This window comes from Oryza brachyantha, chromosome 1 (genome assembly GCF_000231095.2).
Source record: "Oryza brachyantha chromosome 1, ObraRS2, whole genome shotgun sequence".
NCBI classification, from domain to species: domain Eukaryota; kingdom Viridiplantae; phylum Streptophyta; class Magnoliopsida; order Poales; family Poaceae; genus Oryza; species Oryza brachyantha.
Window position 1 is genome coordinate 26,795,055 of NC_023163.2, and position 24,528 is coordinate 26,819,582.

The window sequence follows — 24,528 nt, forward strand, 5'->3', positions numbered from 1 at the left end:
GCATGCTTGGCACTACAAGGTTAAGAATCAAATGGTTGGTTTAATCAATTTGCAGGGCCACCAACGAAGCCAAATGTAACATGCTGAAACGAATTCTGGTTTTGACCGATTTCACTGGATGTTGTTGAATGTGTCACAAGCTTTGAGCACAGCAACGTAGCATCAAATAAACAACATAAACAGAAAACAGCTAGATACATCTAATGACCTTGGAGGACCATTTCTTATTGTTGTTCGAGGCGGGTGTGTATATTACATGAGTAAAAGAACAAAGGAGTGCAACTGCGATGGGCAAGTATGCAGGCAAGTCGTCTTCTGAACCCAAGCGTCGAAGTCCACAGTCACATAGGACTAAGACAAACTAGTAGGGTTGCTTGAGTTTGATGGGGATGGAAATGGAAAGCAAATGGGGCAGTCAATCTTCAAACCCAAGTTCCTGTCATCATCCGGTTCGTACTGGCCCTGTATAACCTACAGAAATGCTATGCGGTGAGTTCAACAACAATCGTTTTCGATCATTTATGGAGTACCATCATTAAACTAGTTCAGTTATCATTTATCAAAGCACATTGGCGGAGTTTATAGACTTATTTGTCTACTGTACATGAATGGGGAAAAGAATGAAACCCAACAAACAAAGTGTGTACCATTAGTTATCTGCGGTACTCTCGGAGCTTGGACCTTTGTAGCCACCAGTCATAATACGTTGAATGTAAAAGCCTGCCACCGCCCCACTGCAGCACAATTCAAAACTAATTAAAAACAAAAAAAAATCATACGTGCAACAAACGAATTTCTTCTCTGTAAGTTCAAAATGAACATAGTGGCTAGGACCCCAACTGCAAAAACTACAATGGGTAGCATGCCCCCAAAGAGAAAAAAAGGCGCAACAGTTAATGAAGATAACTGCTGAAGGAACAACTTCAAAATGAAATCCAGTACCAGTTTAAGTTAGTGGAGATTGGAATAATCATTGACAATACCATTTAATATAGTGTTTGCCATCATCTTACTTTAAAGAAACATTAGTCATATTTGGGTTGACAAGTCTAGTATCAAAAGCAGTATGCAATGTATGAATTATCCAAAAATAACACAAGTATTAACTTTGGCAACAAGAAAACACTATTAAGGTGTATTTGGCACAAAGTAGTATTTGTAATAGATGTAACAGACTGACAGACTGTCACATTGGATGGCAGTGTAGGTAATTGGTATGGTTTTGGAACTGTATATGTGCAGTAAATGAGAAGAAATCTACCATAAAAATCACAGGTTAATACAAACACCAAAGGCACAGGAAAATTGTTATATCCATCAAGGCAAATTCTGTATAAGGAATTGACAATTTAGAGCATAGAAACACGCCCCCTTTTTTATGAAATCTTGAAGATAAAAGCACACAGGCACAGATAGTCAAAAAATATGCAAGGAGCACCACATTCCATAGTAACACATTGCTAGATGTCTGTGAGTCGATACTCAGAGCAAGTAAAACAGTTAAAAGTGGACTCACCTGAGAAGGACCACGAAAATATTTGGAAACCACCCATACTACACCACATAACAAATAAAAAATGTTAAAAATAAATTATGGTGGTGAGAATTACGATTTAGTGGCAAAGTTAAAAATCATACGTGGAAGAAAATTAATAATTCCCTGAAGAAGATGATACTTGCAATTGCTGCATGGAAGTAAAATATGTCAATAAACTTGCAAGGTGAAAGAATGATGATCTAGTGACTTAGTTGAACAAGCTAAATCTTGGGTTCAATTTTCAATTTAGAATGATGGTAAGTTCTTATTTTCCAATCAGATAATAACTAGAAGTCTGAAATGTTCATATTTCTCGTCCCTGTTTGATTTATTTTGAACTAATCTAGATGTATCTAACTAGGGATGTCACAAGGAACAGAAAACATGAGATATAATCTGAAGCAAAGAAAGACAGAAGAAATAAACTAACCAGCTTGGCCTTTCAGCAGAAGTCGAGGACGACGTCCACCTGCTCTTTGAGATCTCAAACTTGAGATGCCCATAGCTAACAGGGCAAAGCCAAGAACAATACCAAAACGAATTGCAGATGTGCTTCCAGTAAGCATGAAGTTTAGGAAACCCCCTACAGTAAGAAAGGTACCTACAAGAAACAGGGCATGTCCATGAACTAAAGCTGAGACCCTACATAACAAGGCAGCATAAAAGTCCCTATACAATGAATAACACACTTTCTCGGTTTATCATGTGTTTGTCAATTCCCAGTATAGAATCAAGCAACAGAAATTCTACCAAGTACATAATGCATTTTAGTTACCAAAGGAAATGCCCACGTGATAATCCTGGTACTCTGATATCTTCAACTTGCCGAGAGAATTGAATGTCTCACTGATATCCTTAATTGAGTCTGGTGAGTTTTGAGCTGCGATTTTTAGATATTCCTGTCCCTCCTCACCGACCTCTGTGGCAATCACGCTGAGGTCCTTCTGTGCTTTGTCTGCGTGGATCTTCAGCTTCTCCGAGGCTTCTAATAGCACCTCCCTCGCCTTCTGGGAGTAGACACCATACGCCTCCAACGTCAGTACGTGCATTCTTTGAGCCTCCTCCTTGAACTGCCTGAGCATTTCCTTCCAAACTTCTTGAGCCTCCTCAGGTTTCATCTCACCCTTCTCATTTTCCTTGTCATCACCCAATTCTGAACCCACCTAAATTCAGCAGCAAAATCAATCACATTAGTTGTGAACTCTAAGCAGATAATTTGATCACCACATTACGAACTCGATTAAAAAAACTGAAGAAATGCCGGCATTAGTCAAACATGGGATCTAGCACAATGAACTGATCAAGACATCTAATATCTCAAAAAGCACAACATTAGGCAACATCATCATAATGTGACGATACAGCACATTTGCTACGCATTACGCTTCGAAATAGTCAGACAGATCGCTTGGCGCAGCAAAATCATAAGAGCACACCGAGGTTATCTCATCCGCGCGTCACGCACAGGAAATGGGAGGAAGAAGAAGAAGAAGAAGAAAATTACTAGGCAACCAAATAAAACCACACAGATCGGATTGGCAGGAACAAGAGGAGTACGATAGAAGCAGCAACGAAAGGATCTCGGGAGGGCGACTACTCACGGATTCCTCCCCGGCGAAGGTGGCGACGACGCGGCGAGTCCGCGGGCCGCCCCATCCGGCGGCGAGGCGCGGTCCGGCCGAGAGCGCCCGCAGCGGGGTGTCGAGGCGGAGGCGGCGGGAGGAGGAAGCGGCGGCGCACGACAGGCGCAGGAACGGGGAGGAGGCGAGCGGGTGGAAGGAGGGCCCCGGGCGGGCCGGCGCGGGGGAGGAGGAGGGCAGCGGAGACGAGGCCGCGGCGTGGACGAGCGAGGCGGCCATGGGGACGGATGCTCCGCCGGCTGCGGCCCTCGGGGAAGGTGGAGGCGGCGGCGGAGACGGCGGAAGGCAGGAAGGGGGAGGAAGGAAAATGGGGAAGAGTTTGGTGGAGGGGTTTTCGTGGGGTCTCTCTCTCGGGTTTTTGCTTGGGAATTTGTTTCGTTTTCAGCGTTTCGACCAGGTTTTTCGAGTTGGGGTTGTCCTGTCAACCTTGGCCTATGCTCGCGGCAAGGAAATATGCGCCGTCCATTCGTCTACCAAGGACAAGGAGGCAACAGTATATTTATGTTAAGGGCTTATTAAGGAGAAATATACATTACATATTTACATATTGATTAGAAATTATTATGCGTACGTCTTAATCATCTAAAATCTAACGGTTGTAGTATCATTCACTTGATCCTGTTTATCTAATCAATAGTTGCAATGTTTCATTCGCAGGTAGTGCAATTGGGTCGTACGTATAACAAAACTCTTATTTATTCATAGAAAAATGATTTCAAGCAATTTGAGTAGGTGAAAAATTATATGTACTCTCTCTACAATTTATAAGAAAAGAAATTTCTTTTAGATTTTTTTCTACAAACCGAATAACGTTCATAGCAATTATTTTTTAGAAATCAAAATCCGTAAGTAATATGTGTTTGTCATTTAATTTACATCAAACATTTTCTCCAAAACAAATGAGACCTAAGCGATGTTTATTTGCCATTCAAATTTACATCAATCATTTCCTCCTAAACAAATGAGCCCTAAGCAATGTTTATTTGCCATTTAATTTAGGAATAAGTCTACATAACCCCCTAACGTTTTAGCACCTGATCACTTAACCCCCTCACCTAACAAACCAGGTATTTAACCCCCTAAACTATGTAATACCGTTTAGATTACCCCCTCACGGTGGTTTTGGTGGTTTTGCTTCTTGTTTTGCCATGCTAGCAGATTTTTTTTAACATGATTTTTTAATGTCTTATATTTTGCACTAATTTAGGTGAACATAATTGTATATGGACTAATTCGGATAGTCTGTACATAGCATACTGAGAGTTGAATGTGAGAGTTGCTAGCTACTCTATGATTTGTTAGACCTGAATGTTGTGTACGATACTTTTTTTTATACTCTGTTTCATGAATGATTGTGGAGCATCCTATTTGTGTCATGTTTAATGGGTTTTCTCTAAATTTATGTTTCTTAGTGCTACTGAAGTACTGGACATGTGACTTATTTCTTGCACAAGTATGCAATTCAAGCTTTAATGGTAACGTCGATAAAGAAAAAAATTGGTTAAATAGTACTGTTAATTTTTAGTTTTCGAAGATCTAACCAAAAAGCTTTCAGTTTTCTAGTGCAAATGAAACTGTTAGCTTTCAGTTTTTCTAGTTCATATGCAATCATGTTCCGCATGACATCAAAAAAATTAGTGTAATATACAAACTATCTAAATTAGCCCATATACAATCATGTTCACCGAAATTAGTGTAACATACAAGACATCAAAAAATCATGTTAAAAAAAATCTATCAGCATGACAAAACAAGAAGCAAAAACACCAAAACCACTTTGAGGGAGTAATCTAAACGGTATTCGATAGTTTAGAGGGTTAAATACTTGGTATGTTAGGTGAGGGGTTAAGTGATCAGTGGTAAAACGTTGGGAGTTATGTAGACTTATTCCTTCAATTTACATCAAGCATTCCTCCGAAACAAATGAACCCTAATCAATGTTTATTTGCTATTCAATTTACATCAAACAGTCAAGGTGATACTCTACCGTATATTACTAATTACTAAATAGTTAAAAGTGTATGGCATTTCGTCAAACGACCACGGTAGAATGACTTTTTTTTTGTACTGCACTGTTGCGTTTTATGTGGTGCCAGTAAACAAATTTTCACACGATGACTCTCTGCATTCACACATGTATATCGTTTATCCAATGTAGCGGCGCATATCTTGGCTCATTGTTCTGAGCCGTCTAACTGTAAAGTCTATTGCACTATAATTCCGGAATGTATTTGAGAGAATCTCTGTTACGGTGTTCGATACCACATTCGTCCCAAAATATACGTGTTTCTAAGCTATTTGGCAGGGATTAAGTTTGAAAAGAAAAAACTATAGTGTCCTATAATCACCCTATCTTTTCGCTTTGGATTGTGTTTACAAGTCAAAATTAAACTTTTAACCTTAAATTTAGAGGTAATTATGAGATTTTCACATAACTTTATTTTTAGACTTTTTTAGATCGCTAAGAGAATATATATATAAGGTTTATTCATAAATTAGTTTTTTTTACAAATATGTTATTTAACCACCACTATTGAGGAATAAATAAGGGTAAGTGAGAGATAAAATAAAAAAATGTTAAATAAGAAGTGATTAATGGAAGCAGTACTGAAATAATAGAAATGTTTATATTTTAGGACAAGATTCCCCTTCATTCCATATAATAAGACTTTTTAGATTTATCTAAATTTATTCATGTATCAATATATATTTTGCATATGTATCTTGATTTATTAATTATTAGCATATAAATGAATTTAGGCCAGGACGGAAAGTAGTATAATATGGAATGGGGGGAATAATAGAAATGAAACTGATGGAGTAATCAAATAAGTATCGTAATTATATCCAAAAATGAAAAACAAGATATGAAACAATCGTAAGTCCTAACCAAATTATAAACAGTCCGCTATAAGAATTAACCCAATCCTCCATGTGATTCTTTGCTAGATGCTAATACATGTTTGTATTTGAAAGTGGAGTTACATAGGCAGAATGCAGTACAGCTCAGCCAAAATACTTTTTAAGCTGACGTGGACACGTGGCGCACGACATGAGGACAAATGAATCTTTATTAATATCAAAGGGAAAATTAACATGGCGCAAATGGATGGTTGCTTGAAAACACCAAAAGAACACGGTTAATAAATGTATTCCACCTCGTTGCCCAAAGGGTATAAAGGTGACCATGTCCATTGTTGATTGCTTCAACATGGCAAAAGATCACATAAGCATAAGCTAGCACACTTCTCAGTTCAACGTCTGTAAACAAAACCGTAAGAACCTCTGCAGATCTCAAATATCACCCTTTTTACCGCTGAATCTGAAATTTCAAATTACCGAACCGACCGAATCTCAAATATGTGCCCTAAGCCTGAACCTTCTTTTTCAGACACATCAAAGTTTCTCCAGCATGGAGCAATGTCAGTACGATGGCCAGAAAGACGTGCTATCGTGCTACAAAGAAAAAGACTCGAGACATACATTGCTTATGCCAAGCTGTTGCATGCAGAGACATAAGACGCAAGGCAGGCAAAAGGAACTCCACAAGAAAGAAATCGATACTCATAGCCTCATGCAAACCCTCGAAAGAAGCAAGGTATTGCCCCTGAGAACAGCTAACACTACCAGCAATTACGCTGATTTTGCCCATTACGATAGTACATATTAATTTCAGTAAATGTAAAAAAGAATTGATTCATACCAGTAGTCCAGCCTAACTCAACTGTGTTCACGAAGAATCTTTGCATTGCACAAGGTAATACAGGCGTTCTTCACATTGGCTAGTCAAAATTTTCTTTTAAGATATAAAACTGGATTGACTCAAGCTCAGCTGACATTTAGCAACAGTTGATAGAGCATGTAATAAGATGCAAGATGAAATGGTACATCCACCTAGCATGTGTTAAAAGCACAACGATGTTTGAAATCTGTTGAAATAACTGCTCACTTAATGCTCGCATTAGGAACTGAAGATCTACATGGACCTGCAGATGTAGTGAAGGGTATCCCTCGGAATGTTGCAATTCCATTAACATCAGTATGGAGATCCTGGTCAGCACAATAAATTTTAGTTATTGGTTGATTCATGCTATAACACATGGATACACAACAGCCTTCAACAGCGCTCAGTGCATAACAATTTGTGAATACTCTGTACTTAATTATTGAGTATGTTAAGGTAATATGTGCAAAGCAAATGATAGAACTGATTGAAATTACTTAGATTGTGCTGAAAGGCCAGACTAATGATTTGATCGGCAAAGGGGAAAAAAGAACTGAGCTTTACAGGAAAATAGGACATTGATTAATCATACCGGTGTGATCTTGTCAAGCTGTTTCTTCTTTGGATTTAGAACATCTTCTGGCTTCCCATCAAACCTATATGTGAAGGACAATTAATTAACTGAACAACTGAAAAGTCGATAAATTAGAAATATTTTTTTCACAATGATGCAAGACACCAAATACAAATCAAATAATTCCAAAACAAAGGAACAAAATCATATATGTTACTCCCTCCGTTTCATAATGTAAGATGTAACTTTTTTGCTTACAATGTTTGATCATTTGTCTTATTCAAAAAATTATGAAAATATCATTTATTTTGCTTGTGACTTACTTTATTATCAAAAAAACTTTAAGCACGACTTGTCATTTTTTATATTTGTACTAAATTTTTTAATAAGACAAATGATCAAACGTTGCAACCAAAAAAGTCAAACATCTTACATTATGAACATTATGAAACGGATGTAGTACAAGACAACAGTGGTAACAATTGAAATGCCAACCATGCAAAAAAATCCTTTTTTTTTCCAAGAAAGATAGTAGAAAGACCATCACGAGTTCATTCAAATTTAACTTGAAAATATTGTCCTTCTGAACAACATATTGGGGACAGTTTGCATAAAAATCTCAAAAACAGTATTGGCATGTAAGGTTGTACATGTTGACTTATAGACAGGAGCTAACATGTCAAATTGAACAGAACATGCTCCAGAAAACTGCATAAATATGTATTTTAATACTTGAATATATACGATATCCTTCTTACCCTTCAAATGAAATTCGCTCTCCAAGCTTAGCTCCTTCTGGAGGAATCAAAGGCTCCACAACCGTGTGGTCTTGATTGGAAGCACACAGGACCTGGCAAATATGTACAATATGAAAACAATATTTGGAAATTAGATCCTTAAAATTTGCGGCAGCATCTTTTTGCTTAAAATAATTATAGATAAAACTTTTATGTACATGTTCTTAGTGATCTAAAAGCAAATGCTGAAAAATAAATTATGATGAAAACCCTGAAATTAACTCCAAACATAAGTTTTAAAATTCAAATTTTGGCTTATAAGCATAAGAATAAGCAAAAATATGGGGGGCTTTGATTTCCTACCATTTCTAAAATGTAAAAAAATGTAAATGACTAAATCAGCGATAGTAAGCACATGGTGCGGCTTCACATTAAAGTTCACTTCTAAAATAGTTTAATATTTCCTTCAGTGAGAAGTGTCAAATTGCATATTTTTAGATGCTTCTTCTGTATATACTTCACTAGCATAAACATGGCTTATGATTCAGGGCCTACAGCAATGCCTGTTTAAGCTTGTATTCCATCATGTCTGTACACTGGAAGTAGTTTATAAATCAACTACTTTACACCTTTCAAGATGCTTTGGTGAGGTAAGCGAACACAAATATAATTCATGGAATAGAAACATACCAATCCAGCAGACATTACATCACGCAGCTTCCCAGGTTTCACATTTGTGATTAATACAACACTGCGATTCTGTGAAGGAAATGGCAGTTGTTTATAGCAGAAGACAACATATTGGATAAGACAACTTCACTTCAGGGTGATAAAAATGAACAAGAATAAGTCAAGTTCCTTATTGCTCTTATATACTCACAACAAGTTCCTCTGGGCTGAAGTACTTGGCAAGACCACTGACAACTTGACGCACATTGCCATCTCCCAAATATATCTCCTCCACCAAAAGGCTGAAATAGAGACCATTTAGACTGTTTGTACAAAGAGCATAATACAACTGATGGACCATTTAGAATTACTGAATAGGTAGAAAGTTATGCGTACCTATCAGCAGATGGGTGCTTCCACGCTTTGCGAATAAGGCCAACCTGAATGTTCAGGATACTGACATTGCATTCAGAGTCCTTTTCTGAAGTTTTCTGTGGAGCTTTGTCCGCAACTACCTCATTTGGTTTTCCTGCAGATTTGTCCTGGGTTTTCTTCTTATCACCAGAAGGTTTTGCTGAAGTAGGATTTACCTTGCTCTCAGGAGCTTTATTCTGATTCAACCAAAAAAAGGAATAAATCAACCAACTTGGGAAAAAACCACCTTCTGCAACAAAGAGCTGAACATCATAAAGATTTTAATTTTATGCCAATTAAAGAGATTATAGGACAGTTGACATTTTTGTTGTCATTTCACATGAGGCTAGAGGAATTGTTAAATTTAACATTAATCTAAGTACAAACTACAACTTGAGAAAAGTTGAAAATGAAGTAACATCAATTACAATCAATCTTCAAATCATATCAGTCCAGAACTGCAAATTACTAATGATAATCGGCATAATTCCATAATGAACTACCTCTACTGCAGCCTTTTTGGAATCAACACTTGCATCCAACTTGCCCGCATTCTTCTGTCCTGAAACAACTTTCTTTGAACTTGAATCAGCATCTCCTTTATCTGCTTTCTTTGGATGCTGTCGCACAGAAATAAAAAATTGTAAAATTACTTTTGTGAACTAAACATATCGTTTGTCCAAACAACAAACTAAATAATTGCCAAGGAAACACTGTATGATTATTTTGCAATTTTTGTTGATATTTCTTCCCAGCACTTTGACACTTCCAAAAATTATGTTAGTGGTTCCCAAACATAACTAATATGAGCATGCATTCGAATTTTCACACGAAACACATAAGTGTATGTAAACTCAGTAGATAGCAACATCAAGTTGATAGAAATTTTCTTCAACTCTGTTTTCTTATATCATCAGAAAGTACATACAACAAATAAATTCAAGAATATGTGTAACCCCAAAATGTAATGGTTCCAGGCTTCCAGACCACTCCGGAAAAAAATCTTTACTTACAGCAGGCGGTTTGAAGACAGACTTGTTCACATTAATCTTTTGTACCGTTGTACCAAAATCAACGATGTTCTGTGTCAATTAGTAAAAATTCATCACATAGGACAATGGAAAAATGAGCTTCATTAGGGTATAAATAAACAAGTAATATGACCGAGCAAGAAACAAGTTAAAAACATGGGGCGTGTGTTCACCTCTGTGTTGGATACCACAGAATAACACATCAGGGAGTGTGAAGGAAAATGGAAAAAAAAAACTATATGCATTTGATAGTTTTATTCAGAATAAAGAGCACATGCAGTTCATGTTGACAACAGATAGGAAAAAATTACAAAAACAGATACTAATAATCTTACAATATACATGTGGAAATTTCAAACCTGAAGATAGTCCATCCACCGCAATATGTGTGGATATTTCTGCAACTCATTTTCACCAAGATGACCCTGAAACAAGCAATACAAATTCTCAGCTTTTTTCATTGATAAATGAAAACTGATGGGGATCATACACATAGTAATTACATCACACTTACCACAAAAAAATGTACAGTTGCAAAAACAACAATATCAGCGACTGATGGTTTAAAACCATTACCCAACAGAACTGATTTCTGGGACAAGTCTTGATTCAGATTACTAAGTAATACATGCTGTTCTCCACATTTTCCAACAAAATTGCTGGAAAATTCAACCCATTTCTTTACCTATCAGTGAATAAATATGTCAATATATAATTAGTGGTACTACTATGCGGTATTAGTGTACCTGCATGGAAAGACGGTTACCTCATCTTGAGTTGATTTCACAATATGTGAGAACAGGGTGGCAATATCACTCTCCTCAATACCTGTACTGGATATTGTACTCTGTAACATTCAGTAGCAGCATAAGTCACACCGATTTGTTTTTGAATTGGAAATGGTTCATGTGGTGGTTTGAAGTTTCTGGCTAGAACTCAATTGTGGAATTGGAGATTTAAAAGAGTGTGCCAGACAAAGATTGTCCAAATGAATTAGTAAAGAATGGTAAGCTGTGCATTGCATGTAAGTGTGGTAACAGTGCTGAAATACACCAAAGGTTGTGCACTTATGTGTCATACACCAGTCTAGTCATGACCAGGCACCAGTTAAAGAAATGGAGTAGGCATTATGTGAACCAGTGGCGGAACCTGGTGGCCCACGCTCGTCGACGGACGCACAGTAGAAATTCAATGTAATTATAGGAATTGATAATACAATTTTTCGTAGTAAAAATTTTACCTAGTTGGATTTGCCCAGGGAAAATTTCCTCACTCCACCACTGGTGTGGACTAAGCTAGCGTGCTACTTGACTAACAGCTGACTATAACAAAGGAATATGTGGTATTTGGTTAAGGCATTTGCAAATCCAATTCTACTGGAGCATTGATGTGACTGTTACAAGCTATTATTCTGTGTCACTGTACTGCGAGGTACACCAATTTGTAGCCGTATGGAAGGCATCAGCTAAAAAACATGAAAGCTAACTAGATTAATCATCTAACTGCACGGCTTAGAGTAATTAAGAGAACAATAGTATAAATCTGATCAATAATATCAATCGACAGCAGGGCCACTAGCATTTAACCCTGATTAGGTTTATTGTTAGTATATGATTCAGTATGATGCAAATTTTCCACTACCGCTCCCGTCAATTCACGCCCTGTGATAAATCGAATAATTATACAGAAAGTAACTATACATCCTTCCAATGCCAACTAAGTGCTACGCAGTAAAGATACCCTAAATCCGATAGCGCAATACAATTGCATTATGAGATTCCTATCACGAGACAATCAAAAACTAGTACTAAATACTACCACTAGTGGACGAATCCCTCCAAAAAAAATTCGTTCAGGATCTCAACACGGAAACATAAGGAAACCGGCCTTAGCCAGCACAACGACAGCACTAAACAGAAATAGCTAGAGAACGCTTCCGCTTCGAAGCAACCAGAACAGAAACCCACGGTTTTCCGACTTGATAGGTCAGGGGATACCGGATCGAGGCCGAGGTGCTTGCAGAGCGCGTAGGCCATGGCCCGCTTGGCCCCCGCGGAGTCCTCCGCCGCCGCCGCCGCCATTAGCACGTCGAGAGAGGAGAGTCTGCGGCGAGCTGGGTTGAGTTGGGGGAAGTGGAGATTGGAGAAGAGGGCAGAGATGGTTTAGGCTAGGGTCTAGTTGCAGTTGGAGTGGCCAGAGGCCCAATGGGCTACTACTGGTTTTCTACGAATGTTGGGCTGAGGCAGCGTTTGGTTGCCAAAAATTTTTGGGGCATATCATATATGGTCACACATTTAAAATATTAAACGTAGTCTAATTATAAAATAAATAAGTTTTAGATTTCGTCTGAAAACCACGAGACGAATATTTTGAGTCTAATTAATCTATTATTAGCATATGTTGGTTATTATAGCACTTATGGCTAATCATGTACAAAGATTCGTCTCACAATTTTCCCCATAACTACGTAATTAGTTTTAATGTTCATGAATATTTAATGCTTTATTGAGATGTTCAAATATTCGATATGATGTGTTTGGGAAAAGATTTTAGAAACTAAACATTACCTGAATTGACTTCATATTCCCTATGATTCAGTCTGTAGTGTACTACTAGCATTCTGGTAGATACATAGGAAAAGGTCCCTCAACTACAGCCTCAGTCTAAATTCTGGTCCCAACACCACATAGCCAAACAAAAATGCTCGCTCGTCTTCTAGAGCATCTCTAAGAGAATGGCTAAATTTTGGCTCTCCAAATCAAAATTTAGCTATTTATTTTAGTTTTGGCAACTCGAGTTCTGAGAGCATCTCCAATAGACTATCCATCTCCACTCTTCAAATTCTGGCAAGGAGAGGATAACAAAGAGGTCCCATCCACGTGAGACCCACGGATAGCAATTTTGCTAGATTTGGTCATTAAAGACTCAAGTTTAGTCATTCAAATGATACGGTAAGTCAAATAGTCACTCATTTGGAGGATTTTTTTTTTTGCAAAATTGCTAAATAGATGCTTTTAACACCGGCTTAATTTATGTTCATAGGTGGTTTAGATGCTGGTTTTGAGCTTTTTGATCTACGTGGCATGTTGACTAGGTCATTCATGCTAATGTGGCTTCTGTGCTAGCGCTTATGTGGAATTACTCATGAATATAAAATCAAAATCATTAATTACACCCACATGCCACTCACGTCCTCCTCTCCCTCACCTTATCTTTCCTTCACTCCTCCATTCTCCCTGATGATCGTCTATCAGGAAGGGTGCAATGACTCGGCTGTCATTACCGCCTCGTCAATCTGCCTGACTGATTTCGCCATGCTAGAGCTTTGATGCCTCACATTGCCACAGAGCCCTACATCGCCAACGATAAAATGATGTTGTTCCACACCATAACTGCCAAGATATACCACATGTGCCCCCAAAGAATTTTTTTTTATTTTCCATATCTCATAAAAGTAAGTAGGCTATAATACTATACGCTACATCAATTCTTAATATAATTGTCTCCTGCCTTATCTCGTTACAGTGCATTTGTTTCTTATTTGATTCCTCGAGAATAAATTTATCTGTGATTGATAAAATCGGTTAAAATTGATCTCATGTTGGAACGGAGAAACGGTCGGGTAATTGATTGATAGACAGATTAACCCGCCTTGTACTAGCATGTGAAGTAATTAGCATGTGAAGACTGCGTACCTACGGGTAAGTAACGTACCGAGGTCAGGTGCTCCTCCCCGTTTGCCTCGCAAGACCGGAGATGCGAAGCGAAGCTAGTCAAAACGCAGGGACGAACACACGGCGGACCCCCACTCTCCCGGCCCACACTAGCGGTACTGTTGTTGCTGTCGGGTCGACGGCTGGCACGATCTATACTCGCGGAGAGGAATCTAAGGCTCTTTTAATCGCAGCAACGAAAAAACGGAGAATAGAAAAAACATAGTATTCTTATAGAAATATAGCTGTAAAACTGAGGGTTGCAAAACACAGAAAAACATAGAAACGACCGTTTGAATGGACCATAGGAAAAACACAAGAATTTGAGGAGAGATATAGACTCAAAGGATTTTTTCCATGAGGTTAAACCTCTTGTTAAATTTCCTCCAAAACTTATATAGGAATATGCATTTCTTAGGAATTTCATAGAATTTTATAGGATTCATTCCTTTGATTCAAAGGGCTTTGTAGGAAAAATTCCTATAGGAATAAAATTCTTTAAAATTCCTATGAAATTCCTTTGAATCAAAGGGGGCCTAAGGGGTTGTTTAGTTCCTAAAAACTTTTTTCAAAAACATCACATCAAATTTTTGGACATTTAAATAAAACATTAAATATATATAAACATTAAAACTAATTACACAGTTATGGAGAAAATGGTGAGACGAATTTTTTGAGCCTAATTAGGACGTGATTAGCCATAAATGCTATAGTAACCAGCATGTACTAATGATGAATTAATTAGACTCAAAAGATACGTCTCGTGGTTTTTAGACGAAATCTAAAATTTGTTTTGTAATTAAACTATACTTTAAGTATGTGTTTAAAGTTTTGATGTGATGTTTTTGTAAATATTAACTAGCGGCTCGTTGGGTGAAGCACGAGACGACGGAGACGGCCGGGCTTACGGACGGACCCAGTCTCCTGTTTTGTTTCCGCGGGCGCACGACGGTCGTCCGTCGTCGGTCGCCTTCGCCTCGCACCGTCACACGGGCTGCTGGCTCTGGCAGGTTGGCACACCCGGCACCCCCACTGATGAAGACGTCGACGAGAGCCGGGGGGGGGGGGGGGGGAATCCGGACTCGATACGACAACGCCGGGGGGGTCAGCGTGGCGCATGGTACGGCACAAGAGATGAGATCCCATCCGTGGCGGCCGCTGCTGCCACCGGTGGGTGGCCAGAGAGGCCTGGCGCGACTGCTACACCGCGCGGGCATGTGGTAGGGCAGGCGGGGCCATTAAACTCGCGCGCCCACCACCGCGTGCCCTCCCCTCCCCTCCCCCAGAGCCCCGGGTCGGAGGAGCGGTGTGCGGGGGTGCCCTCCCTTTCCTCTGCCTCGCCATTCGCCCACTCGGCGCGTAGGGGAAGTAGGCGAACGTTCACGGCACGGGAGGGACAGCGTCGTCCACGGAACATTTCGGGATACGGGATTTCTTCGTACCAGGAGAAAACCCGTAGGAGTAGCGTTTTCTCGTGGTCAAACCACAACGTTTCGGTCTCTAGGTCATTGGTGCGTGTGCGTGAGGAATCGAGGTTTCCTCTCCGAATCTTCACAACAGCAAAGCGACAAAACCGGCCCGGCGACCGCTGGCGATAACCACGACCGTCTTGTTGTGCGGACAGATGGTTTTTGGTACTAGTACTAGTACCATGCATGGTTGGCCGTTATTCAGGACGAATCCAAGTATACAACGGTGAGAAAATAGTCCTAGATTAATTATTTTACGTGATATTATTAATTAAAAAATATAGATCTTATCACTTTGTTTTTCTACTCGGCCACATGCTCCTAAGATGCATGTAACATTTTTTTTCAAAAAACATCATGTATTGTTGCATGCAATAAATACAAGACATACAAATAATATATTAAATATTATATAGATAACTAAGTAGATAATCTTTTGTAGAATGTATTTGTCTAACTGTTTATGTATATCAAATACTATACAATAATTATCTATACTATTGTACATGTCCTTAGTATTCTCTTCTCTCACGCATGGCATACTTCATTTGTTTCACATGAAGTTTTTGGAATTCAAATTCTCTATTAAAATATAATCATATTATTTATGGTAACACTTATCCTACGAAGAACCTCTTATTTAAATTTCTTCTTATTTTATAATTAATTATTCTCCCACCATAATATATTTCTCATTTATTAAAAAAACATTATAATCTTTTTAACTTTAATCTTAGCTAAACAACGTAGAAATAATTATATTTTGGACAAAAGTGGTATTATTTTTTTTAGAGTTGATTTACACATGGTACGTGTCTCTTCGATTTTATCGACGCATTGAATCTATATTGGTATACATGCAACTTCATATCGAAACTATAGATACAAGGAATAATTCAATGCAACACAATTCATGTAATTTTGAGTTGGTTTTGGTGCAAATTTGAAAACATATATCATTTCTTGAAGAAGAGACTATATTACAGATTTAATATGATGCATAATTTAATCTTCGTTTGTTAGACACGACTCGTTCCATCGTTTACTCGAAGGCTGATCCATGGCCGCATGCACGCTTGTGTCGACGACAAACAATCGATATCATGCTTGTGTATGGACGTTCCTTCTGAGTGAATCAAAAGCAAAAGCCCTACTACGTTAGAGTGATTAAAGGTGATCGAAACCTTTGTCCTCCGGATAATGAATTCCATTTGCTAATACTGCACTCAAAGAACATTAGTACTGCTGTACTGGTGCCTTTTCTACTCGATTCACCGTGATTAAAGGTTCGTAATGTGAGCACATATATGTCCAGTGGGTTTTATGCTGTCTTATGTACGATTTACACTCGGCACGTTATATTTGAATCCTCATCATCACAGCCTGAGCAATCTGTTCATTGCATAGATTTTCATTCTGTCGGTCCTTTTCTTTCTTATACGTGGCAGTTTTTTCCCTCTACAATTGACAACGAAACAAAGTGCTCCACTCCAAGCAATGAGTAATTGAATTATGGGTTGCGGTGGTATCTTTCAAACCTTACTCATGTTCTTTTCCTGAGAATGAGGTGTAGTTATCAAAATCTATCAAGAATTTGAAACATAACGCTACGTTATACTCTGTTATACTCTTGTCTATTATCTTTGTTCTAAAATAAATGCTCCGGTATAATCGTAACGGCGCTACAAAAATAACGCGTACTTATTTTACACCCTTCTTTTTTTCCTTATAATGCTTATAAACCAAAATTTAAACTTCTAATCTTAAATTTAAAGTTTATTTTAAGATCTTTTCACCACAGTTTAGTTTTCATACTTACTTATACACACATATACATGCATGTATGTATATATCTATAGATGTATATATATACATGTATATACATATGTATATATATACATGTATATACATATGTATATATATACATGTATATACATATGTATATATATACATGTATATACATATATATGTATATGTGTGTGTTTTTATTTACAAATTATTTTTCATTTATAAATACATCGATGGATCGTCATCCTGTTAGAGGAGGAAATAAGATAAGTGAAGAGAAAAGAGTAGTGGGCTACTAAGTTGTAGTCAGCTGCACGCTGGCTCCAAGCCGTAACGTGTATATGATATGTGGGACCATATATTAATATTTTGTAGATAACTATTATATAAATTGACTATCAAATTGACTATATATGAATTAGAGCTAGCAGGGCCATACATCGTTGCTATGCATACGATTTTCGTACGATAACAGACGGTTCAGCGCCACGATCGTTGATACGTACGACCTCATGCCGTCTGATTGTATGCATACGTACGACCTCGCATCGTCTTCCATACGATCAAGCTCATACGTATAGCATTTTTAGTTGGCTATGCTATTCAACTTGCTCTTAGAAGCGAGATAATATCAAACTTTTAAAATTTGAAAGATTCCGAGCTATCACGACCGAAACGGCATCCTCACGGCATCACCACAACACGCCACAGTTTGCCGTGACCGAAGCCTTTGCCCGGTACTGGCTCCTATGCAAGCTACTACTAGCAGATCAGGGAGCAACAACAGCAGAAGCAGCAGGAGCGAGTAAATGCAGCCTGCCACGCACTCTCCTCTCCATCCACAGCGTTTTAACTGCACGAGGTGGAGGAGGAGCAAAAGGCAGTAGTAGTAGGTAGGTGCTGCAATTAATAAGGCCATCCAGGAGTATTCAATTCCGGTGGTGGTGGTGGTGGTGCGGCAGCACCGCAGCAGGAAGCAGCCAGCCATTTTTTTTGCTCATGTTTTTGGAAGCTTCAAAGGACAGGTGAGTCCATGGATCCATGCGCGACTGGGGCCATGGGCACCCTCTGTCTGGGGGGAGAACAGAGGGCTACTGTTCCCATTTCACAGGGTCAATGGCTGCCAAATTCTAACCGATACTGATGATTGATCCAATGCGCAGCTTCAAGTGATGGTTCAATAGTGGAGTACCAGTACAACAATAGCATCTCTCGACTAATTACTGTGCATAGCATTGGTGATTTACTACTCGTTGATGAAGTGATTTGGTGTACTCGTAGTACCAACACCCTGGTTTGGCTTCGGCTTGTTGGTAATGACACTCACTAGTAGAGCCAAATGTATCACACATTTCAAAGCAAAAATGTTCATGTGAGCAATATATTATTATGAGTTATCTGCAAGAGTCACATTATCAGCAGAGCTAGCTAAGAACTTCATCATTCATTCAGTTGTGTCACGGTGTGAGATGTCATCCGCGGCACTGAGGGAATGCCTGCATGAGCTGATGCGCAGCAAAAAAATAGTTCTTCCAAGAAATGGACCAAAGAATTGCAGAGAAGCAACAAAATAGGCTTGCATCCCCCCTAAAACTTCAAGCAAACTACAACCATTTCACAATCCATACCACTCTTTGCTTTCTCTGATTTCTTCCCAGCTAGCATTACACTATATGCATCTCATTAAAACAAAAGGAGAAAAAAAATGGCCTAGGACCGTTCAGAATAGAGTTGGTATAAGAGACCTTAAACCAGCTCATCCTCTAGACTATCCTGAGGACTCCTCACCAGCTCAAGTATGTTCACCACCTCGCCCATGTCTGGCCGGTTCGATGGCACCTGCGAGGTGCAGACAAGGCCCAGCTTGATGATTGGCAAGGCCTCTTCCATGGGGAATTCACCGCATAGCCTTGGATCCATGCAGTCCTCCAGCCTACCTTCCTCCAGTGCGCTTCTCACCAAATCACATAGCACAACTACATCATCTTCCAAGTACTCAACCGGCCTCCTGCCCGTCAAGACCTCCAGCACAAGCACTCCAAAGCCATAGACGTCGCACTTCTCTGTGATCTTCACAGTCTTGCAAGCAAATTCTGGTGCCATGTACCCCAGTGCACTCTGGATCTTACTGCTCAGCACATACCGGTCTAGCATCGGCAACAGCTTGGCAAGACCATAGTCACCTATCCTGGGTTCACCGTTGCTGTCCAGCAGCACATTGCTGGACTTGAGATTATAATGGATGATCCCACGCTGGTGCAGATATGTCAGGCCCCTAGCAACTCCAATGATAATGTCAAACCTCTCCATCCAAGAGAGCGAGTTGTCCTCCATGCACTCATGTAGGTGTTTATGCAAATTTCCTCCAGGCAGGTAATCATAGATGAGGAGTTGCAACGACGAAGTCCAGTAGAAGCCTCTGAGCGCAACAACATTGTGGTGTCGCACCTTGCTGAGCAACTTCACCTGTCTCTCAAAGTCATCCTTTGATTTGACCAAGCTAGAAACAGTGAGCTTCTTGATGGCCACTGGTTGGCCATCTCTCAACACTGTCTTGTAGACTGCACCGAATCCTCCTCGACCAAGCTCGCAATCCTTGTTCAATAAGGCATGCCCACCAGCACTGAACTCGGGGCTACCTTTTCCAAACATAACAAGCTTCCCTGAGCTTGCATCATTCTCTGGGGATTGGCTAAGATAGTCATCAGATAATGCAGTAGCAGGAGCTGACCGAGAGGTGGTTGCACGGGCACGACGGTTGAGCACAGATATGATGATCACCCCGATTATAATAGTCCCTCCACCAGCGATGGCAATGAGGGTGGATACACTTAATATGATCTTCTTGTGGTGCATATTGCTAGGGGCAGTTGGTGTGGACTGCGACAATGGGTTTGTAGAGGAGTTGGGGTTAAGCACTATTGGCTTTGGCATGCCAGCAATGCAGGAGTTGTTCTTCCGCGAACTACAGAGACCTGCATTGTCAGTCAAGAAGTTTTCAGGGATGTTGTCGAAGAAACGACTATTTGGGAGGTCCCCTGATAGTAAGTTGTGGGAGACATCGAAGATGCGCAAGCTGGGCAGATTAGATAGCTCCAATGGTAAGGTCCCACTCAGCTTGTTCTTTGATAGATCAACCACCTGAAGACTTGTCAGATTACCTACGGTTCTAGGAATTGACCCTGTGAGATTGTTATGTGACAAATCCCTGCATTTAAAGCAAAAGAACACTGATTAAAATGATTCATAGAATGTTAAATTGTCGTAACCTAATAACATGCCGGTCGGATCGAATTGATCAATATAATATATTTAAACAAACGCTCAAGCTCCTATTCATGTAAATTTGACTTCAGTTTTGAGTGTATCGAAGAAAATGAGGGCCCAGGTTACACTGGGATACGAGCAAAAAAAACATGACATAGACCCATATTTTGCGGTTTGGGGGTCCAAACAGAAAATAAAGACATCAGTATCTCTTGTCTCCTATCACTTTCTACAACGTCTCTGCACAACCTACGAAACTGAAAGCCAAAAAGCATGCAGGAAGCAATACATAAACAAGTAGAACTAGTCAACTTCACTAACAGGCAACGGCACTGACGTCAAATTTGATTTAATTCGACTAAAGAAATGCTAAAACAAGCAAGAACTCACAGTGCAACGAGGGAACTGCAATTCCCAATCTGAGGCGGAATGTGGCCGGTGAATGAATTCCGCCCCACCCGCAGCTCCCGGAGCGCCACCGCACCGCCAATCTCCGGCGGCACGCTGCCGTCGAGATGGCTGGCGCTCACATCGATCACCTCGAGCAGCCTCATCCCGCCAATGCCGGGCGGTAGCTGCCCCGAGAACGAATTCGAGGACAGGTTCAGATACTGCAAACCCCCAAAGGTGGTGATCTGCGGCGGGATCCCGCCAGAAAACCCGTTGCTCGACAGGTCCAGCGCACGCAGCGCCAGCGCGGCATCGACAGGGACCTTGACCCAGCCGTACAGCTTGTTTCCGGCGACCGAGACGCGCTGCAGCGGCAGGCCGAACACCCACCAGGGGAGCTCGCCGGTGAGCGCATTCCGGCTGAGGTCTGCCTCCACCAGGTTCTTGCATTTCGCGATAGAGTCGGGGATGGCGCCAGAGAAGCGGTTCTCCGACAAGTCCAGCCGCTCCAGCGCCCACATCTCCCCGATCCACGCCGGCACCTCACCGGCGAGCGCATTGCCGCCGACGCCGAGGAACCGCAGCCCGGACAGCCTACGGAGCGAGTCCGGCAACCCGCCGGTGAACAGATTACGCCCGAAATCCAGCGACTTGAGGAGCGCCGCCTGCCCAACGTCCGCCGGTATCTCACCGGCGAGAAGGTTGCGGCTCAAATCCACCGCCCGCAACGAGCTGCTCCCGGGGAAGCCTCCAGGGACACTCCCGGAGAGCTCATTGCCGGAGAGGTCAAGCGAACGGAGCGAAGGCAACGACCAGAGACCGTCAGGGATGGGGCCAGCGAGGCGGTTGGAGGAGAGGTTGAGGGACACGAGCGACGAGCATGACGTGACGGCGGGAGGGATGTAGCCGGAGAGCTCGTTGTGAGCGAGGGAGAGCGTGCGGATGGAGCGGCATTGGGCGAAGAGCTCGGCGGGGACGGGGTCGGCGAGGCGGTTGGAGGAGAGGTCGAGGGAGCGGAGGCGAGGGAGCGTGGCGAGGAGGCCGGGGAGCACGGGGCCGGAGAGGTTGTTCCGCGGCAGGGAGAGGGACGCCAGTGCGTCGAGGCGGAGCAGCGCGCGCGGGAGGCGGCCCGAGAGCGCCGCCGCGGGGAGCGAGAGCGAGGTCACCCGCCCCGTGCGCGCGTCGCAGCCGACCCCCGGCCACGAGCACGGCCTGTCGTCGTCCTCCGTCCACGCGGCGAGCCTCCCCAGCGGGTCGGCCACGCCCGTCTTGAAGACCACCAGCGCGAGCACGTCGTCGGTCAGCCCCTCCGCGGCCGCCACCACGGCGAGGAGCGCCGCGAGGAGCCACACGAGCGGCGAGGCGGCGGCGGCGGCCATCGCAGCGCGGAGCAGGAGGCAGAGCTGGAGAAGAAGGGCAAACGGGGGGAGAGATCACTGCGGCGCCTTGTCCATTTGCGACGGCGAGGCAGCGTTTTTTGGAGGGGTTTCGGGGGCTCTTCGCTTCGAGCGGTGGAGGGAGGTGAGGGAAGCAATGGAGAGGGAGAGGGAGGCCCCGCTTGTGCTATTAAGGGGGTGTTTTAGATGGGACTAGCGACATGTCATATGGAAGGTTTAATACTAATTTAAAATATTAAATATAGATTAATAAAAAAACTAATTTTATAAATGAGAGTTAATCCGTGAGATGAATTTTTAAGCCTAATTAATTCATAATTTGTAAATGTTTACTGTAGTATCTCATAGGTTAATCATGGATTAATTAGGCTCATTAGATTCGTCTCGTAAATTAGTCTAAGATTATGGACGAATTTTATTAATAGTCTACGTTTAATACTTTAAATTAATGTTAAACATCCGATGTGACATTAACTTAAAAAAACTTTAGTCTTTCCCAAACACCACCTAAATGTGCTACGAGTAAAACAAATACGAATCGACAAAATGATTTCATTTTGGGCGTTCTGAATTTCTATGGTTTTTTTCTGTCGAGAAAAATGGTAAGCACTTTAATTTTGGCTTAGCTCATATTGTCGACTCCTTTCTGGTATTATTTTTTAAAATCTTGGAACAGTCTGAATTTCACGTTGTTATTGATCTTAAGATGCACTTTTAATTGCATGTTTGAAGCTATGATTCTGTCATGCTTATGTTTTATTTATACCATTGCAAACCCGGAGGTGATGGTTTGGTTTTTTCACGGTATATTTGTAAATAAAAAAAATTATATATACGCATTCTTAGCGATTTAAAAGCTAATAGTAAAAAATAAACTTTGATAAAATACTATAAAATCAACACGGTAAAAATTTAAATTTTAGATTGCAAGCCGACATAAAAGCGAAAAAATGTGGGTGCCGGTTTTCTTCGGTCTTGGTTCACAAAGAGGATGTTACCAAGATGTCCACAGATTCATCCGTTGAAATGACATTCTTGTAAAAGCTACTGCCATTATAGAGTTTCCTAAATTACTCTCCAAAAATCATTTGATAAGGATGGCGTTATGCAAATATCATCTCTGGTATCACCTTCAAGGTTACGTGTAATCTGGATAAATGTATGTTTATATTCATATAGAAAAATAAACTTTCTATGAAACATAGATGGTACCATAAAGATATGATGTGCCACGGTTACTAGTAGCCTAAACAGACGATGTGCTACAGTTTCTAGTAGCCTCAAGATATGATATTATAAGCATATATCTTTAATTAGTGCTCTCCTCGCCTTTAAATAGATATCGTGCACAAAATATTGTGTGAAAACACAATCAAAAACCAACCATTACATTTCGAGGATACATACTCCTACTAATACTCTACTAACTGAACAGTTTCGTATAGTTTTAACAAAAGCAGGAATTCTGCATGATAAGGTAAGTCCTAGTTTAGTTACTAAAAATATCCCATCATATTTTTAGACACCTAAATAGAGCAATAAATATAGATAAAAAAACTAATTGCATAGTTAAGAGGGAAATGGCAGGATGACTCTTTAAGCCTAATTAGTCCATAATTATACCTTACCACATATGCTAATGACAGATTAATTAGGTTTAAAAGATTCGCTTCACGGCTTACATACGAGCTATAAAATTTATTTTTTCATTTATGTCCAAATACCCCTTTAACATTCGGTCAAATATGTGACACTTAAATATTTTCTTTTTTAAAAATAAACGGGGCTAAATAACCCGGTTCCAAACCCTCTGGAAATTCACCACAAAGGAGAAGAGAGTCAGAGGTTTTAAAAGCTCCTGGTTCCTGGCCTACGGCTGTCTGCACTCTGCAGTGTCTGAAGGTTGCTTGTATTCAATGCGTCGCAACAACCTTCATTTACACTGGCCGCTCCGAATGGCAGCATTTATGGGGAACTTATTGCGATCCGGAGCAGCCAGGCAAAGAGTGGCGCCGCAGCACAGCAAACAGGTACAACCACATAATAATCTTAGGCCCTGGTTAGTTTTAAATTTTTTTTCTAAAAATATCACATCAAATTTTTGGACACCTAAATAAAGAATTAAACATAGATAAACCAAAAAACTAATTACACAGTTATGGAAGAAATCTTGAGACG

General features: G+C 40.7%; 3 protein-coding genes across 3 annotated transcripts; all 3 read right to left on the minus strand.

The window, feature by feature from the left end:
* Window positions 1-81: 81 nt before the first annotated feature.
* Window positions 82-3,536, minus strand: LOC102707353 (protein FATTY ACID EXPORT 3, chloroplastic). The gene is made up of 7 exons (XM_006644854.3): window positions 3,139-3,536; window positions 2,313-2,700; window positions 1,968-2,138; window positions 1,639-1,685; window positions 1,517-1,554; window positions 648-734; window positions 82-471 (listed from the first exon to the last, which is right to left on the minus strand). Exons 1-6 carry the CDS (start codon window positions 3,394-3,396, stop codon window positions 650-652), a joined length of 987 nt encoding a protein of 328 aa, XP_006644917.3. The 5' UTR covers window positions 3,397-3,536; the 3' UTR covers window positions 82-471; window positions 648-649.
* A 3,311-nt stretch (window positions 3,537-6,847) lies between these two features.
* On the minus strand, window positions 6,848-12,465 carry LOC102707628 (methionine--tRNA ligase, cytoplasmic). Its single transcript, XM_006644855.3, has 12 exons — window positions 12,324-12,465; window positions 11,093-11,173; window positions 10,841-11,011; window positions 10,686-10,751; window positions 10,309-10,377; window positions 9,799-9,915; window positions 9,278-9,492; window positions 9,093-9,183; window positions 8,903-8,971; window positions 8,234-8,325; window positions 7,494-7,557; window positions 6,848-7,227 (listed from the first exon to the last, which is right to left on the minus strand). The coding sequence occupies exons 1-12, from the start codon at window positions 12,405-12,407 to the stop codon at window positions 7,123-7,125; spliced, it is 1,224 nt and encodes a 407-aa protein (XP_006644918.1). The 5' UTR covers window positions 12,408-12,465; the 3' UTR covers window positions 6,848-7,122.
* Window positions 12,466-18,830: 6,365 nt separating this feature from the next.
* Window positions 18,831-22,512, minus strand: LOC102707912 (probable LRR receptor-like serine/threonine-protein kinase IRK). Its single transcript, XM_006644856.2, has 2 exons — window positions 20,954-22,512; window positions 18,831-20,504 (listed from the first exon to the last, which is right to left on the minus strand). Exons 1-2 carry the CDS (start codon window positions 22,330-22,332, stop codon window positions 19,043-19,045), a joined length of 2,841 nt encoding a protein of 946 aa, XP_006644919.2. The 5' UTR covers window positions 22,333-22,512; the 3' UTR covers window positions 18,831-19,042.
* Between the last annotated feature and the right edge of the window lie 2,016 nt (window positions 22,513-24,528).